The sequence below is a fragment of the Rhopalosiphum padi genome, chromosome 2 (assembly GCF_020882245.1).
Source record: "Rhopalosiphum padi isolate XX-2018 chromosome 2, ASM2088224v1, whole genome shotgun sequence".
NCBI classification, from domain to species: Eukaryota; Metazoa; Arthropoda; class Insecta; order Hemiptera; family Aphididae; genus Rhopalosiphum; species Rhopalosiphum padi.
The window spans coordinates 17,066,086-17,085,207 of record NC_083598.1 but is presented as its reverse complement, the minus strand read 5'-3'; the positions used below and the strand labels follow the sequence as shown (position 1 = coordinate 17,085,207).

The 19,122-nt window shown below is 25.5% G+C and overlaps 1 protein-coding gene across 1 annotated transcript; it reads right to left on the bottom strand.

The window, feature by feature from the left end:
- Positions 1-3,158: 3,158 nt before the first annotated feature.
- Positions 3,159-4,583, bottom strand: LOC132923274 (uncharacterized). Its single transcript, XM_060987149.1, has 2 exons — positions 4,377-4,583; positions 3,159-3,395 (listed from the first exon to the last, which is right to left on the bottom strand). Exons 1-2 carry the CDS (start codon positions 4,581-4,583, stop codon positions 3,159-3,161), a joined length of 444 nt encoding a protein of 147 aa, XP_060843132.1.
- Positions 4,584-19,122: the final 14,539 nt, after the last annotated feature.

Here is a 19,122-nt window from a genome sequence, read left to right as displayed (position 1 = left end):
ATAATATCATGATTGAAAAATAAAGTTGTATTTAATCACCTATTATTTTGTATTATCATTTATTGTACATATAGTCTACGATGTATGATTACATAATATTTATTCTATTTTTTATCTCAGCTAGATTGATCAAACCAAGAATAAATTGAACTCGTTGTTTATAATAGATATTAATACAATGTTACAAAATGTGGAGTGTGGACGTACCTAATTAAATATTAATCAAAAATATTTTTTTTACTATTTCAACATTACCTAATTAGTAGTCAGTGAGAGTTCGATATTGTTTACCATTGTTGTTATTATTTATCATTTAAGAATGTATCAGACATCAGTTAAATATTTTTTTGTGTTTAATTTTATTATGACAATTATCTTAAAATATTACAACAAAATGTATGAAATAGATAGAAAACAAACAAGAACAATTTTAAGAAATAATAGGTATATTGGTATAATAATGGTATGTTTATAAATTGTAATAGGTTCGAAGTCAGAAGACTAGATAGAAATGCCATGATTCTTTCTTTTATTAGGTACTTACATTATGATTATGAGTATCTAACTTGTTCAGTTTTCATGAATCAGTCATAATGATCATTCTCACTGACACGTGTGAACCCGGCTTCAGACTGTGGGTATTGACAATAGACGCCGCATGTACATAGGTGGCTCAGGCACCCATTAGAATATTGGATTTTACGGGGACATTATATTGACCAGAGGCTAAGCCCCATCCCCCAAATTTTACATTTACGCCTATAATACCAAGGCACCCATTAAGTTTTTTAAAACTTGGCGCTTATGGTACTGCAGGCTATATAATAAATTTATGATCATTGATAAATGATCAGTATAGATAATGAATTAAGTATAATAAATTTACTTGAGAAATACTATGTTTATAATATAATAACATGACCCAAAAATGTACCTACAAACTATTTTTTATTATTTTTATTGTAATCATGTTTTAAGTCTTTTTGAATAATAACATACATTCTCAACATACTATATACCAAAAAATAATCAGCAATTGAATAAGAAATTAAAATTAAATGTTGTCTCTAAAAAAAAAGAAAATTAATTTTAAAAATAAATTTGATTTAGTAAAATGTGATTTTTTAATGACTTAAAATTATGAAAAAAAATATTTTCATAAACGTTATTACTTTATTAGTATTTGAGATAATAAGTTTCTTATATTAAATGGAGATAATATTAAAGTGAATAAATTTAATAGATTTAAATGTGTAGCTGCATCAAGTGAAAAGAAATTATATATGTGACTTAAATTTCAAACGACTTCATGATTATGCTACTTTTACATTTTTATAAGTAATTAATATTTTATAATTGTAGCTATTTCAAGTTAGATTCCTGCAATTATTAAAATAACGTCACACGAATAATAAACACATAATAATAATATAATGCCTAATTATACTAACTACGTATATATTAGTATATTACCTATAGCTATATAATATATATATTATATATATAGCACCTATTATTTTGTTTTAAGAAAATGTATTATATTTATTTAATAACTATATTTAATTGCTGAATGATGATTGTTTAATAACTAATAAATTATTATTCTAAATTATTAATTGCATAATGATTTATAAAATAATAAAATATTTTTAAGTTTTTTCAGCTATTATTAATCAGCATATTTATCGGTGGTGAACTTCAAATTTTTTTGTTTTGGTTAGAAGGGGTTGTAATTATAACGAATAAATATATTATAAGCCCCTATAAAATTCTAAAAAATAAATATAAATACTGCACTCAATGCAGATCACAGATCACCCTAATATAATATATAACCCATACTTATGTTAGTTAAAAATAATGTCGAAAATAAATAATTCTACTTAACTACATAATTGAAGTGTTTCACAATTTTTAATTTTTATAACATTCTTTATTTACGTATATTACATTACCAAATATTTTTCTCATAAATTTTTAATGCATTTATCAATAAATCCAAGAAAATATAAACTTAATTTCATAGTAGTCGGTAGTGGATGGAAACCTCTTCCACCACTCTCCCAATAAATACGTCACTGCTAAATATATTTCTTATGACTTAGAAATAAAATATGCTACTCATTGGCGCAACTATGTCTAAAATATTAGCGGGCTGCAGCCCCACGAATAAATACCCACTTTAATTTATTTACTTTCATGCTTTCCAAAAAACTAAGAGGATTGTCTGGGTTATTTTAATTTTCAATAGTACTAACTGTATGAGTACGATTGGATACTTTTTTGGTATATTAAAAATAAGTTTTTTTGTCCATTTTTAATCACCAAAATAAAATAAAAATGTTGGATGGTGGCCGCCGCATTACCACTGGCCGATGACGCTACCCGTATAATATTTATTGGATAAAAATATTGTTATTAAATTACAATATCTATAATTACATTAAAACCTATTTTATAATTATAAAATTTACTTTTGAATAATTTTGTTACAATAATTCTCTACGTCATATTGCATAGGATGTATCTCACTAGACTCACTATCTTTACTTAAATAATTATTAAACCTTAAATAATCAAACAAATTTGAGGGGGGGCTAAGGTTCCCCAGGTCCCCCTAGTTGAACCAATGTTACTTAATGACCTAAAATATTGAATTATGAAAAAAAGACATACTTTTTGTTTCATCATAACTATTGATAACTTTTTCTGAATTTTTATTAATAAGTATAATTTAGATTTAGATGTGTCTGTATAAAACACTTTTTTGAACTGTACTTTGATTTGTGTAGCTGTGTAGGTATATCACGATTTAAACGAAATGGCATATACTAAGTATTTATATTGGTAAAATATGTCTAAAGAACGTTTATATCATATTATACTATTATAGTCATTACTCATTATTGTCAATCTTTTGTAATGTAGGTAGTACGTAGACACGTTGTAAGCAATTATACGATTTACATTGTCAATATTCCATTTAATGACTACTAAATTAATAATGGATAATAGAAGAATTTATAATTATTTCTTAAGTCTGTAAGCTCAAGAGGTTTGTTTTCTTTTGCTGTACAAACCATTTAAAGACTTTTAAAGGTTTAATTGCACACGGAATTTTTCACCAAAATCATAATTATGAATGCAATCTACTTTGCTTAAGACGTTTTATCATAATTACCTTGTAGCATGTAAATTGTAGCCTGATACTCCGCCAATTTTTCATCAACGTAATCCTGTGATTGTTGCGCAATTATTTCTGCTGTTGAACGGCCGTCGGTCGTGTTTTCTTCGTCTGACCACTGTTGTGGTGACGGAGCTTCGAGCACCACAAATTCTCGAGGTCTGTACGACGGCATTGATGTAGACGGTTCATATACTTGCGGCGATGGACACTTTGAATTTAAAAGTTAATAATTAAAAAATTGTAATATATAGTAGGTACTAGGCGTAGTTCAAGTGTGGACCACTAAGGTAAATGGTTTTGAAATTTAAAAGTAACGATAAAATTTAATAATTAAAAATCGATTTAGATCTAGATTATGTTTATAAAAAATAAACAACGCGTAAGCTCGTACGGGTCTATTCATTTGTTATTATTATATTGGTAGTTTACCAATTGCGCTTAAAATTACTTTTTATACATCAATTATTGCGCTCTAAAAATTTTACGATACCTAAGGAAAACTTACTAGTCTTTCCAGTGAGAAAACGCACCGATTCTGCGCAACTCCCCGCGTCGTCATGCTATCAAAAACTGGTTCGCTTATTATGGCTGGGTATCATTGGGGAATGCGCAGAAAAACTGATTTTGGTCGGTTTGTGGTGCGTTCTCTCGCTGGACAGAGTATAGTTAGTTATAACTTATAATTATATAATAAATGAATACACTAGCGACTAGTCGACTGTTGCGAGTATTAATACATAATATAATACAATACAAAATAATAAAATAATATAAACAAATAATTTTTTTTCTTCACGTTTAACAAGTTACTTCGCTTGCGTGGTAAAATGTGTGTAATAAATAATAATAATACGTTTCATAAAATTCCCGATACTCTTATAAAATATATTATAACCAGTCACTTTAGCCTTTAACCAGTAATAAATTGATCAATAAATACGGTTTTAATTTTCAAGCATTTTAGTGTGTAAATTGTTTATGTTTATGTTGATGGAATTAAATCGAACAACAATATTTTCATACCTGAAAGTAGGCAAATTTGAATACAAACGCAATTGGTATACTACTATACTAGATAACAGTGCTTCAAAGTTGTAGGTAAAAATTGTACGCAATCGTGTTTCATCAAGTGATACCAAACAAAATAAAAACAATATTTGCTGATATATTAAAACAATGGGAAATTTACCGGTGATGGGTATCTAAAAGGTTGTGGTGCAGCAGCAGGCAACGGAGATGATGTGGGTCTCATCGGTTTTGGGCAAGGAATGTACGGTGGTGGGAGACGGTGGATCGGCGAGTGTCGTGTTGGAGTCGCTGGTCGAAAAGATACAGGCGGAGAAGTCACCGATGGTGCCGGTGCCCAGCCTTTAGGATGTGCTGGAGGTCTCGACATTACGCAGGATGGATACAACTAACCTAAAACAGTGATAAAACAATAATGTATCATTTATTATTAATCATCTAATAATAATCTATAATATATAATTATTAGTGTTACACGTTGTATTTAAAAGTTGTTAATAATAAATTATTATTACCCCATGACCCATGTGTCCTGTTACTAATAACTGTATTACTGTAACTGTATATTGTATACTAAAAATATCAATCAGTACTCAGTAGTAATATATATTTAATATATATATTTACTTTTGATGAAAAACTACACCAAAAAACGACAATTTCTTAGGATCTTCCCATATGTTAGGTGCATTACCTTGCTGGCACCAACCTCAGAATTTCGGGATCAAACAAGAATCTTTTTTATGAGTCACGCTTATACCTAGTGTTATGTGTTTGACTTTCAGTGTTTGTGCAGAAAATCGTATTGCAGGAAATTAAATATTTTTTTCAAGGTGGGACTGTGGAAGAACCAGGGAAATGCATCTTCATTAGTTTCTCGTTTAGTAACTATTATGATAAAAAAAACCCCCGAAAATCAATCATATAATTCTAAGAACCAAGATTCACTATCTAGTATGATAATCTACCGCAATACATTAGTATTTATAATTTATTAACAAGATTTAGTTAACTTATTTTAATATGCTTCCATTTTAGTTACCATATGTTCAATTTTATTTTAAAATACTTGATATATTAATATATTATACATATAACATGTATACGGTTGAAATGAATGTAATAAAAAACGATTAGCTTGAACTATTTTTATTCTATTTGCATTTTAACATAATATATTTTTAGTTTAATCGTTAATTTTTAGATTTTGAGCGGAGTTGCAGAGTGATAAATACGTATATTGGTTTTACAAAGTTTATTTTGTATTTTAAATTGTAGTTTAAACTTTAAGTCAACATTATTCACTTTCTGGAGCAGTAAAACGGCCTTAACTTTTACTTTTAAGGGTGGTTTGTAGACAATTGGATAAAAATTGTTCTTTAGAAGTTCGAAAATTCAAATTCATAGTACCTACTTAAACTAGTTACTACTTTTAATCAGAAAAAAACAAACTATAAAATATAATGAAAAACTCAAATTTTTACGCAAAACTATATTTTCAATAAAATAGATATTTTTTTTAGATTTTTAAAATGATAACTTACTGTAACTTTTAAGGACAAGCATTTTTTACCAAATTGGTAGGTACTTGCTAAATTATATTTATATTAATATACACAGAGAGTAACAGATAGAACTGACATTTGGTATAACTTTTGTTCTAATTAATATCTTAAATTTCTTTTTTATCTATTATTAAGAGATCCTAGCGCTACATGTATAATTTAATTATTTTATGTTTATTTTTTAGTACTGAAAATAAAAAAATTAAAATTTGATTTAATTTTTTTTGGATAAATTTAAAATCGCCAATTTTTAAATAAGAACAATTTTTATGGTAAAAAGATTTATCTAAGTCAAGCAGTTTATTTTTAGAATTTTTTAAAAATATCAATATTTTTTGATTAAATTAATTTGGAACATAATAACATTTTTATAAATATGATTATTGAGAATTTGACAAGATTCCTCATAAGTATTTTTTACTGGAAATTTAAAAAAGTTTATCATCAAGTCCCATAAAATGTTTTATGAGCGATTGATGTTCAAATTTTTATGACATGGGATATTTAAACATTAAACGTCGTATCTATAATAAATATTTATTCGCCAATGGTTTTAGTTATTTTGTTATCATTAAAAAAATATTAATTGATTGTAAAAACTTCAATATCCTACTATAACTAAAATAACCATTTTCCATACATAATAGAATTTTTTAAGTATTTAGACAATTTCAAGCTATTTATAGACAATTTCAATTTTAATAGTTAAAGCTTGAAATTTAATACAAGGTTTTTCATAAGTTATTCTTACTGAAACCCCTCAAAATCTTAATAATACATTATACCTATTACCTAATACGTTCATTTTTTTTTTTTTTTTTTTTATAGATATTTCAAGTTAAAATGACAATGAAATTGGATATTTAAACGAAAAATAAAGATTTAAGTCATTTTTTTTATAATTCAATAATTTTATTAGTAGGAGTACTATAGTCCTGTGGGAACTTAAAGCTTTTTATTATTAAATATATTATTATTACACAATGGTATTTTAAAAATATTTAAATTCAATTAAAGTTATTTTAAATAATTAACCAAGTAATCACGAATTACTAAACATATTTATAAAACTTTGTTGTTGTATACTTTAATAATAATTTAATATTATTTATTTTGTATTTTTAAAATTATATTATTTAAAAAATTGTATATTCATAACTTGCGGCGCCAAGATATTCCTGCGCCGAAACGGCCGCAGCCACGCCGAATTACCCTCGTGCCGAAATGGCCGCACCGAAATGTCCGGTTGCCACTAATAAGTAATAGTTAGTATTAACTATTAATCAACACAAAATACGAGTAGTACACCATTAAAAATACAAGCAAATTGAAAAACATTGTATTACATTAATATATAGGTATAATACATTTTATATTAAAAGTGCCAGGTACTTAACATTTTACAATAATTTTCTATCACTTATTTTTACTAGTATTTTGTATTTCTTTTACGTATTTGTTTTAATGGCTTTATTCAGAAATAGACTTAGTCTTGAGAGTCATTATTTTTAAAAGTTTATACCTAGTAGTATATATAACTATATTGATTGTAATAGCTAATTATACATCATGTAAGTATTAAGATTAGTGAGTAGTAAAAAATATTATTTGTTAAGTATGCCCATTTTTCACTTAATGTAATATAAACTATAGGTACATACCTTGAACAATTTACAATAAGTTTTTTATTTTTTTACAATTATGTATATCCATACATTAAAACTAATTTGCATAAATATCGTAAAAATACCATCTTTAATGACGACTGTTAAACCATTTTATGTTTGTGATTTTAAATTAACATAATTGAGATCATATAATGTCACATTATGAAAGTAAAATACAATATGTATATGGTATTTTAAATAGATAAATTTAATAGAATCAGTTAACAAGTTAACATATTAACAAGCAATTATATTTTAAAATTAAATCATTTAAATATGTTTATCATAATTCATAACTTTTTTTTCTTATTATTAATATTATTATTTATGCTGAAGTTGTTAAAATTATAGAATTTTTAACAAAATTTTAATAGTTCCATTCATTAAATGTATATAATAATAATGTTTGGAATCGTAAACAAGTTATTTATGAGCCAAATCTTTCACTCATAATATTTTTCAAAGGGAATTGCCGAAATCAACCTAGTTGTTTGGCAAATGATGCAATTGCAATGGACACGTGACAGTTTTTTTTATAGCTTCGTTGAATAGACGAATAGTGAGAGTAACTACCATATTATAATATATTATGTTATAAAAAATAAAATACAAATTAATACAAAATAAATAAGTAATATATATATTTTTAAATTGTAAATGAAATTTAAATCGAGGCTCTTTTAAACTTTAAGTGTACTTATCATGTTTATGTGATTTTTGTTTATCATGCTATCTAATTTTATTTTTATTTTTTATACCATAACTGTTTAAAATATAATCTAATATATTTGTATTAGAATATTACAAAAGATATACTTTAAAAGAATCAATGCTAACTTTTTTGTGATAGTAAATAGTAATAAATGATATACATATTATCATATTCAAGTATCAATGTAAATATTTTGAGTATATATAATATATAATATGTACTATGTCTTTGATACATTGTTTATTGAGTAAATACCTAATTATTTAATAGCCTAATTCTTTTTTTTTTTTCATAAATGTTGTACAATTTAACATACAAGCGAGAAATACCATTTAAAATTAAATTTAAAATTTAAAGATTAAAGTAAAATCTAAGATTACAATGTTTATAATTTTTGAAAATATTTAAAGTAATTAATAATACCTGAAATGGTTGGCTAAAATTTGTTAAGAAAAATATAAACTACACATTATGGGAATGTGGGAATAGTGGGAAGTACTGTTAATCGTGCCATGATTTCCTATGCAAATATTTAAAACACTGTTACTGACTATTCATTAAAATTTATTTATAGTTTACCGAGTGGTTAGTATAATAACTTATAACTCTAAAAGACTAGAGTAATCATGAGTAATTTGTTTAAGCTAGTATAAAATACTAAATAGATAGAAGGCAGGTTAATAATAATATTATAATGTAGAATTGTAAAGCAATATAATTATTTATAATCATTCTTTAATTGTCATATACATTCAAAAAAAAAAAAATTATATCATCAAATATACAGTTTCTATAACAAATTGTGTATATAAAATATAAATAATAATTATATTAAAATAATATTTTAATGTATTATTTTATGTAAACTTTCCATTTTGATTTTATGCATATTATTAAATCATATTATAATTAGAAAATATTGTCTAAAAACTAAAAGAAAATGGTTCATTTAATATGTGCTATTAAAATGTTTATAATAAGAATATATGGTACTTAAATACATCAGATCATGGTTAGTCGTGGAAAAAGTTTATAGGTTCATAAATTATAAAAAAAAGTTTAATTAATTATTTTATTGTATTTATTGTTACTACTATTATATTCCATTGGTTCTAACATATACTTTTAAAATTAAGAATATTTAAAATAATAAATAATCATTTGCTATAGGTATAAAAAAAGTTATCATAAAATCATAACCTATATAATTTATGTTTTTCCAAACTATTTAAAGTAATTTTTAATTATTGACATGATAAATTTGTTCAACAAATAACATTTATGATATATATATATATATATAATACATAATACAATTAATAATTAATAAGTATATACAAATAAAACTACAAAACTTAAAAACTATAAAATGTATGTTTAGATTCTATATATTATATTCTAATTTTATGTTTTATCTTTTAAAAAAATAGATATAATCTTTGGCAACTAGTTTTATATTCGTATTTTGTATGTACAAACATATTTAAACTTAAAAATGAACACGCTATAAAGTTGTACAATAATATGTTTAAGTTAAATCATTCTTATCATGCACTATTCTTTAAATAAAAATATAATAATTTAGAAAAACAATTTTTTTATAAAGGCAGGTAAAAAATATTTGTTAGATGTACAAATTCATTGATAAATTTAAAAATGAAAGAAAAAATTCTCACATCCATAATTATTATACTACCTACAACCTAAAATTGTAAAACCATATGTAGCGTATAAAAACAAATTTTAAGTTACAGAGTATATGATAATATATAATACAATTTTAAAGAACTACATTTTTAGGATATGAGCAACTTAGTTTGTTCTATGTCATCAAATTTTTAAATTAATTCTTAAAAATTAACTTTTTTTGTAGCATATGCAACTACTTAATGGGATTCCACACTACTGTTTTTTGAATTAAAATAGACGTATACGGCTACGCCTATATTCAACATACTGATTTGAATTTTACTCAGGTAATAGTTGAACCATATTTGAATTTATTATTAAGTATATTATGAACCCATTTAGTCAGAAATATAAAAATAATTTTAAAAATTGTATTTTTTTTTTTAAGACTATAAAATTAGAAAGGTGACTTGGAGGATCCAATAACTTGACCTAACAACATAATATAAAATCTGTTTTCAAAGTTATTATCAGAGTAAAACTCAAGTCAGTACATTGTCGTGCGTGTATATGTCTATATTTTTCCAAAAATTGGTAATGTGGAATCCCTTTAACCAATGGTGGATTAACTTTCTCAGTGTCCCGAGGCACGCTCAGTGTTTACCGCCCTTTTTTTTAATACTATTCAAAGATCATAATTTGAATAGGCCAACATTGAAGAGTGATAGGTGTCTTGGGAGTGAGAAATGGTAATGGTTCAATTTTTTTTTTTTGATTTTTTTAAAGAATAAAAAATAATAATAATAAATGTGTTGCCCCCTATAAGAGCCTCACGAGCCTAGTAGTTAATCCGCCACTGTATTTAACTATTCTATTACTATAAATCTAACAAATACCAATAAATAATACTTGACGAATAGTACAAAATAATTAGATATAAAATAGGGTTGTTAAAATTTAAGAAATATACATGAACTAAATAATTTATATAGTGCATATTTTAGATAAACAATATTAACTAACCCAGCGTTTCTCTTCAATAGTGGCACGCAGTAAGCTCAACGGTAACATGAAGATATAACATAATATTTAATAATTTAGTTCTTAGTTAAACCTAATAAAACACTCCATACATAACCGATAATGTATAAATTATTTTATAAACGGAATCAGAGGTTCCTAAGTCAAATGGTATATCTACCTACGCGAACATTATAAAAATGTGTAGGTGGTACTTGGATGTTAGAACCGCTAATCTAACCTATAACCTAACATACTGCTTTGATGTTAAGAAAACCTCTTTAAAATAAAATGTTGTTCACATAAATTATAAATTCATTATAGCTAACTAAATCTTGGATGATGATTAATAAATTCATGAAGTGATAAGAATTCTTAAAACATTTAAATTTATTGGACATCTACTATTAAAATTGATTTTCCCAAAATCGTTGACTGATTTATCAAAATCTAAAATATGACAATTTTTAATTCATACTTTTTGGAATTTAATTTAAGTGTATAGAATTAAAAAAGTAGGAAAGTTGGCTTCAAATATATTTTAATATTTGATGATAAATTCAAATCTGTTTTTAAAATTATGATCGTTTCATTAGATCAATTTATAATGAATATAGAATACACATCTAAATAATTATATAAAAAAATGTAATAGATAAAGACAGATAATCACCGCTTTTAATACTTTTAATATATATATATTATATGAACAGGTATTTTTTTTAATTAACATACAATATAGCTTAAAATTAGTCCTTTATATATTTTTTAAATATAACTAATATAAGGTCAATTAATGGTAGTAAAAATAATAATTAATTCATAATTTGTGCCAAGTTGAGTACGAAAAAAAGAATCACTTAAAAATATAGCGTTGATGGTGTTTATAGTGACCTCGATATGAAACGTGAGTAATGATCATAAAAATAGAGTGATGAGAAAATGACACTGTACCCACTATAAGTAATTACTAATTAGCATACTGGAAAGAAAATGGTTTTATGACTTAAATGCAATCATCATCTTGTTTATTATCTAATATAACTAAAGTTTAATAAAATATTTAAATTTTATTTATTTATAACTATAATACAAATAATAGCATTGACTGTACATAGTACTATAATACTTTGTTGTACTGTATTTCAAATATTTTAATAACTAATCGATGATAAAGTCGTATATCTAATGTAAAATCTAGTAGATTTTAACATTGTATTTATAATATTATAATATTAAAATTATCAGTAATTAATCATAAGTTTTATTTAGTATAGATTTTTCCACGAACAAATAAATTTTAAATCTGAATAAATAAGCTAATGTATAGGAAAACCATTTAAAATCTTGAAAGGATGCTTTATATAAATAGATTCCATAATTAGGTAAATGTAATAATTAATAAGTAAGACAATTTACACGGGTTGTATCATTGTATCAAATTAAAAATAAATGTATTATTATTTATTAAAAACAATTTAATTATTTTTCAAGTTAATAAATAAATTATTGTTCAATTATTCATATAAAGATTTTTAAATGCATCAGTATTGAACTGACATTATCACATTTCAGTTTATAAAACCAAGCAGGATTACCAGGACAAGTAGTATAGTACAACATATAAACATATGTTTTGTTTCTGTATAATCTATAGTTTTATAGGAAATAGGTAATAAATATATTTTTTTAAATCAAGTAAAAAAATGTTTATTTTTTAGGGCAAAAATTATACTCAGTACCTAATTATACCACCAAAAACGAGTAAAAGAAAGTAAAGCACTACTATTATAATGGCAATGTAATCGAGTCAATTATTCTTTTTATTAAGTAAAGAATTGGTATAAAATAAATTTAAATTACAAAAATAATACTTATTTTTTATCATAATAACATAATATATTAAAATGTTTTAAGTTAGATATACAAATTTTGCAATCAACTTTAAATTCCTCAAAATGTGCATAAATAAGTTTATACTATTTAGTATAGGTATGTTCAATGTACAATGTAGAAATATATTATTAATTACTGTAATACTGTTATTAGTTTATTACAAATGTTTTAAATATTAAGAACGTCTAAACACGAACCTACCAGTATTGTACATTTTCAAAAATTTCTTACGAGCATTAAAATGTTTAAGCACATAATAAAAAAAATATGTTTTTACATTTTACCAAATTTTTAAAATTTTTTGGGAGCTTTCATAATCATCGGTATACTATAGTCTGCACTAGTATACATAAATAGTAATACCTATACATAGTACATAATATGACATATCAATGTTGATGAAAATGAATTAGAATCCAATGATCAAAAATTCAAAAGTTTTTTGTAATAAAATCATGTACAACATAACATTAAATTAATAGTAGTATCGTACATATTAGATTAACAATAGAACATGAATACATTTATTGAAAAATCGTTGTTTTTAATTAACTAATATTATTGTCATACATTTACGATAAGTACCCAAAGTCTCAAATACTGTGGTAAAATAGTTATTTAACATAAGTAATGCAAATCACTAAAACAAAAATTAAAATTAAATAAAATGGCTTTTTTTTTTAAATATTGCCCTTGTAATGGCTTATTATCTTCTATTAAATATTAAAATAAACATTTTTTTAACCTATTATATTTTACTCACCAATATATAACGAGATGAGTAATAATCCAGTTATCGTTCTATCACAAAACCATACGATATCTATTCAAAACACTGTATATATTATTGTATTTTAAGATGAACTAAAACGAACACGTTTCACACCGGGGACGATTTGTTTCAGGATAGGGGATTGTGCTGAAGACCACGAGGATACTGAAAAAGATTTAACGCGCACGGCTACTGCCAGCCGCGAGTTGATTTTTTTTAAATATAGCATTTGGCACTGGTGTGGCCCTTCGGCGGGCGACCGATCTTTTTTCGTGCGTGTACACACATACATATACTAAATTATATTATATACATTATACACACAACTGTTTAAATTAAATTTTCACTAAATCCCGACGTATACTATAAAACGTAATAAACATATTGTACGCAAGTACGTTATATATAGGTATTTATAACTCCTGTATATATGACGGTAAGTGTTTTACCACATAATATCATTGCATGCATAGGATGACGCTGTTTATTACGCTGGTAATTACCAAAATCTTGACTATCCAAACATTGATATTTAAAATTCATTAAAGAGTATCCGAAATTCTACACTGATATGTAATATGCATTGTAAATTTTTTACCATCCCTCAAAATCTTGGATGCTCTCCGTATCACGTTAAAATAAAGTTGTTAAATAGTTTTATTAGTATAAAAATGTGAATACTGTATAGGTTAACCATTATTAACGGCGGTAATTTTGTTCCGCATTAATCATGTACAATATGTCGCGTGTATACAAGACATCCTCAATAAATTATATTGTCCAAATAACGAATAAACACTAAACAGTACAAACTATGTTTTTATTTCGGAACAACAGTTAAATTATATGGCTAAATATAAAAATATATAATGCATTATATATTTGTATGGCGATTAAAAATTAAAGCTTGTCTGGGTGTAATTATCTTTAATTTCAAAATTTTTAAAGTATCGTAAAATTATACAAAATAAAATATAATAATATTTATCGTATACTGGCTTATACTTACACCTAGCTACTACATAAATTGCAAAATAATCAAGTGATATTTTTAACAGTATATACCTAGTTAACTAGCGGGCTAAACTTTCAATTTATAATTAATTAATATAAGCCTCATATTTAAGGAGTTAGTATAGGTACCAGATACTAGTCACTACTTTCGCATAGAAGATTAACTTATTAGAACTTAAAAACTAACACGTATCAGTTTATCACAATGGTGAAATATTATTTTATACCTAATATAATGTCCTAATTTAATGGTATTAAAAAATGACGAACAACATATAAGAATTAAAATGTATACATTATAAAGTTTCATACGTATATTATGATTGAGATGGTCATCTATTAAGCGTAATCCGCATGGGCTTTAATTGTTTTTTTTTGGTTTTTATATTAGAAAAAGCTTGTTTGCATACGTACATAATATTATGTAGATCCAAATGTATAATATTTTTTAGCTATATTTTTGAAAATGATGGAGTACGAGTACGTTCCGCATAATAAAGGAAAGGTGACTGTTTGAATACGCTTTTAAGAACATCTTGGGGCTGCAAATTTATTATTTTCATTTGAAATTGAACATCGACACAAGGGCGTACTCATGTGGGGAATGGAGCAGTCGCCCCTCCAATGGCTTTTTTCCTTCAAATTTTTATAATTTATATTACATTAGGTACCTAGTAATTTGTGTGTTTATATATGTAATAATGTATGAAGTTCAACACCCCCTTATAAAAGGGTATAGAGATGCCACTAGCTCAACAGGAACATCGTCAACATCAATATTAAATGGATTGAATAATTAAAAATATTGTAAACATTGTGTTTAAAATCTTGAATGCAATTATTAAATTTGTATTGGAGTGTCAAAATAGATTTTTAAAAGCAGTAAAATGTATTAATTCATTTTTTTCAAGATGAGACGGTAAAAGTTTCAACTTTAGGCACTTCAAAAGCTTCAATATGAGATCACTATAGGAATAAGTTAATTTTTACCTTGTAATTTTTATGAAGTTCATTAGTACCTATACTTCAATATATTAACGAAAAACAACAGTTCAGAAATCCAAACTTTATTTTTAAGCATGGAAGTGTCTTTTCACTTTTCTTCTAAAAAATCGTGTATTCCTTGACGTAACATAAGACTAATATTTAGGGTGCCAATCAATTATTATAGGTATACAAACATTCAAATATCGTTTATTAATGACGGATCATATTTATTTTCATTTTAGTAAGTATATAACGAATAAGCATAACAAATTTTATTCCAATCGGGTAATACTTATATTGGTCGCTCAACGCTTTTAAAGTTTTAATAAGTTAAGAAATTAAGATATAATATTGCCTATCATAATAATTGTGATGCGCGGCGTATTTTCTTGCAGCATATATTTTGTATTATCTTGATGGTCACTGGTCTGTAATACCTACTTTATTTTATTATATTATAATTCGAAAATATTTATTATTATTATTATACCTACCTTTAAAATGGAACACCGCGGTCGATGTTAGTGACAATAATCGTTCAGTATGTGCGACATGCGTGATTGTTAAACATGTTCGACGATCGTTTCTACTTATTAATACTTTTACCAAATTGTTCATTATGAATTATTAATAATTTATTTCAACATTAATTTAAAGACCAAAATTATTATTTTATTTGTTTTGTTGATAAGTATTACTTGTCTTCATAATGATTAATAATTGATAACTTTTTACATAGTATATAGGAATAAAAATCATTTTCAAATTTCAAATATTGCCAATTCGAATTATGTCAATAGTGGGACAACAAAAAGTCGTAGTATATTATACTTAGTTGGGAACCTAGTAATTTAGTATAAAGTTTAATGTGTAGCAAATTGCCATTAAATCGCCAGGCGTTGGTAAAATTTCTTTATCTGCGTATAAGAGAAAAAATACAATAAAAAATAGTGCGAAATCTGCTCCTTAATAGGAATCCCTGCATTGTTATCAAAAGTCTGTCAACCATTTAGCAGTACCTACTTATAATCATACTTATTGGTACAGATTTAGTACAAGCTGAAGCAGTATTTATAATATACTTGATGATTGTAACTTAATTGATCGTGTGAAATTTATGTCTTTTGATTCTACAGCTAGTTGGTAACACGGGTATAAGAGCAGGTTGTTGCACAATATTACAATAAAAACTAAATAAAGATATTATATTGAGTTTAGCTTGCAGACACCATATCACGGAACGCATTGTTGAGAAAGTTTATAACACATTAATGGGTGCATCGGCTGGACCAAATATTTTATTACTTATTTCAAAGATTTTATAATTCTTGGATGAACATTGATAAAACTAAATTTTAAAGTGGAATGACAGGTCCATATTTGACATTATTACCACAGAAATATAATTTGATTACATTTTTATGTGAACAATTAAACCTGTTTCAACTTAGAGATGATTATAAGGAGTTAATTCAACTATTATTTATTTTTTAGGGATTTTATTACGGATAAAAATATAAATATAATGACTCCAAGAGTGTAGGGCTAGATAGACGGCTAAACTAATGTATTGTCTACAAATTTACTTGTTTCGTTCTCAGTTTAAGAGGACGTCTCACCCGCATGTGTTGTGTCTGTCTTACACACGTACGACATAGTAAATGTTCGTTCACCAGTTTCAATAGTGTGCTTTAGTTTCAATATTAGAGTGAATTGACCTATTATAAAACTTTTAGGTATAAGAACCAGATCAGAAAGTGTTATCAATTTATCATGAGTAGAACCAACTATTAATTTGACATTTTACTTTTAACACCCATATTTATTGTAGATTTAGCTCCGAGATTTCTATGTATGTGTGTAATTCAATACAAAAGATTCAATTTGTTTTAAAAAAAATAAAAATGTAATAAAAATGATGGGTTTAAAATTTGAAATTTGCGCCCCTCTATGATTAACGTCCGGGGCAGGGGCCCCGGATCGCCCCCCCTAGATACGGTACTGATAATTGGCTATTAAATTACTATATTAATAGAAAGCACTAACGGTATCTTTATTAAAATGTCTTTGACGTGGAAAATCCTAATTTCATATAGAAATTAATTTCAGGGGAGGTTAAAAAAAATTTCCATTCTTAAATTCCAATTAATTATATAATCAAAATCAATGCCCGTACCGACCATACATTTTAGGGGGGGTTGACCCCCCCCCCCCTATATACGCCACTGATTGTAGTATTCTTCAGTTTCAGACAACAAGTAACTGGGATCATAAAAAATATGATAATATTCGTTATTCACAATCGATTTAGTAGTGAAACACTAAAAACATTTACGATATCTAAGTCTGTAGTTGGTATTCATGATTTTACGAAAATATAAAATACTTTTACGTTATAGAAATTGCGTTTTGCATAGGTGTCAGGAACCGCGTATATTGTGTTGCCATTTAAAAACATACGCGGGAGTCAAAACTTGATATTATATCTACTTGTAGGGCGTAGACTACCTGTCTGCTACGAGTATTATACCGATTTAAATTTTCAATAGTCCAACCCCGTGATCCTCCTCTTCACATTATTTTATATTTTCACACCTGCTGGTAATGGTAATATTAATCAATTATAATGTTTTTCTTAATTGCCTGAAAATTTATAAAAAGAAAAAAAATATTTTCAAAACTATTAGCGTCATATTCTTGTTGGAGATACTTTTTTATCTAAATTCCGCGACAATGATGACTCTGGACTCAGAGTTGCGACACATTTAGGGTTTCAAAGATATATTAAAATGAAATAAGAACGTTTCCTACACACTAATAAAATAAAACTACCAACTGCTCGTATATGTATTTATTTATTGTACTTATGAGAATTGGGCAAGCTCTTTGGATATTATAAATATTCTTTAATTGTTGATATTGTATAATAAACAATAAAGAAATTATTTTACTATGAATTTATGATTGATAGATCTTTTTAATAAATATAAATGTTTAGTGTCATTGACTCATGTTAAACATTTCCACCCCCATTGGATTTTAGAAAAATTTAACGGCGAAAACGGTTTTTCATCGCTTTTATTTAAAGACACTTCTTGAACCTCACGTTATATATAATATATTAATATTTAGAAAATATTTGAGACAATCGCAAGCAGATAAAATTATTATTTTTGTTCCCAATACCTAGTTATTTTTTAGTATGCTGCAGTTGCATTGAAAGAAATTTGATATTTAGATTTATTTTCAGCAAATATTACGATTTTAATTAGAATACGATCGATCGGGATCTAAATAACTGCAATTTGTATAACATAATCAATGTAATAAATTTCGAATTTTTTATAAATCAATATTTATCGCGAATAAATACAAAAAATTGGTTAAAAAAAATAATAAGTGGTATTACTTCATAGTACTACATGGTGATTCTTTAATCATTAAATCATTAAACACTCATTATTTTGCCAAGGATTGACTTTTTTCATTTTTTTTTCAAAATATTTTGTTTTGTGCTTTTTTCTAACTGCATATAAATATGAAATTCTTATTATTTTCATCCTTTTATAGTAAAGCCACTATCAATTTATGATTTTTAAATAGCAACCTATATTTAAAATGTACTAAATTAATAGGGCTATTTTTTT

Bases quoted from the DNA above. Each gene is read 5' to 3' on its own strand.
- LOC132923274 (XM_060987149.1), bottom strand. From the start codon at position 4,583: ATGTCGAGACCTCCAGCACATCCTAAAGGCTGGGCACCGGCACCATCG. The intron at 3,396-4,376 runs GTAAATTTCCCA...TTAAATTCAAAG, and splicing joins CTTTTAGATACCCATCACCG to TGTCCATCGCCGCAAGTATA.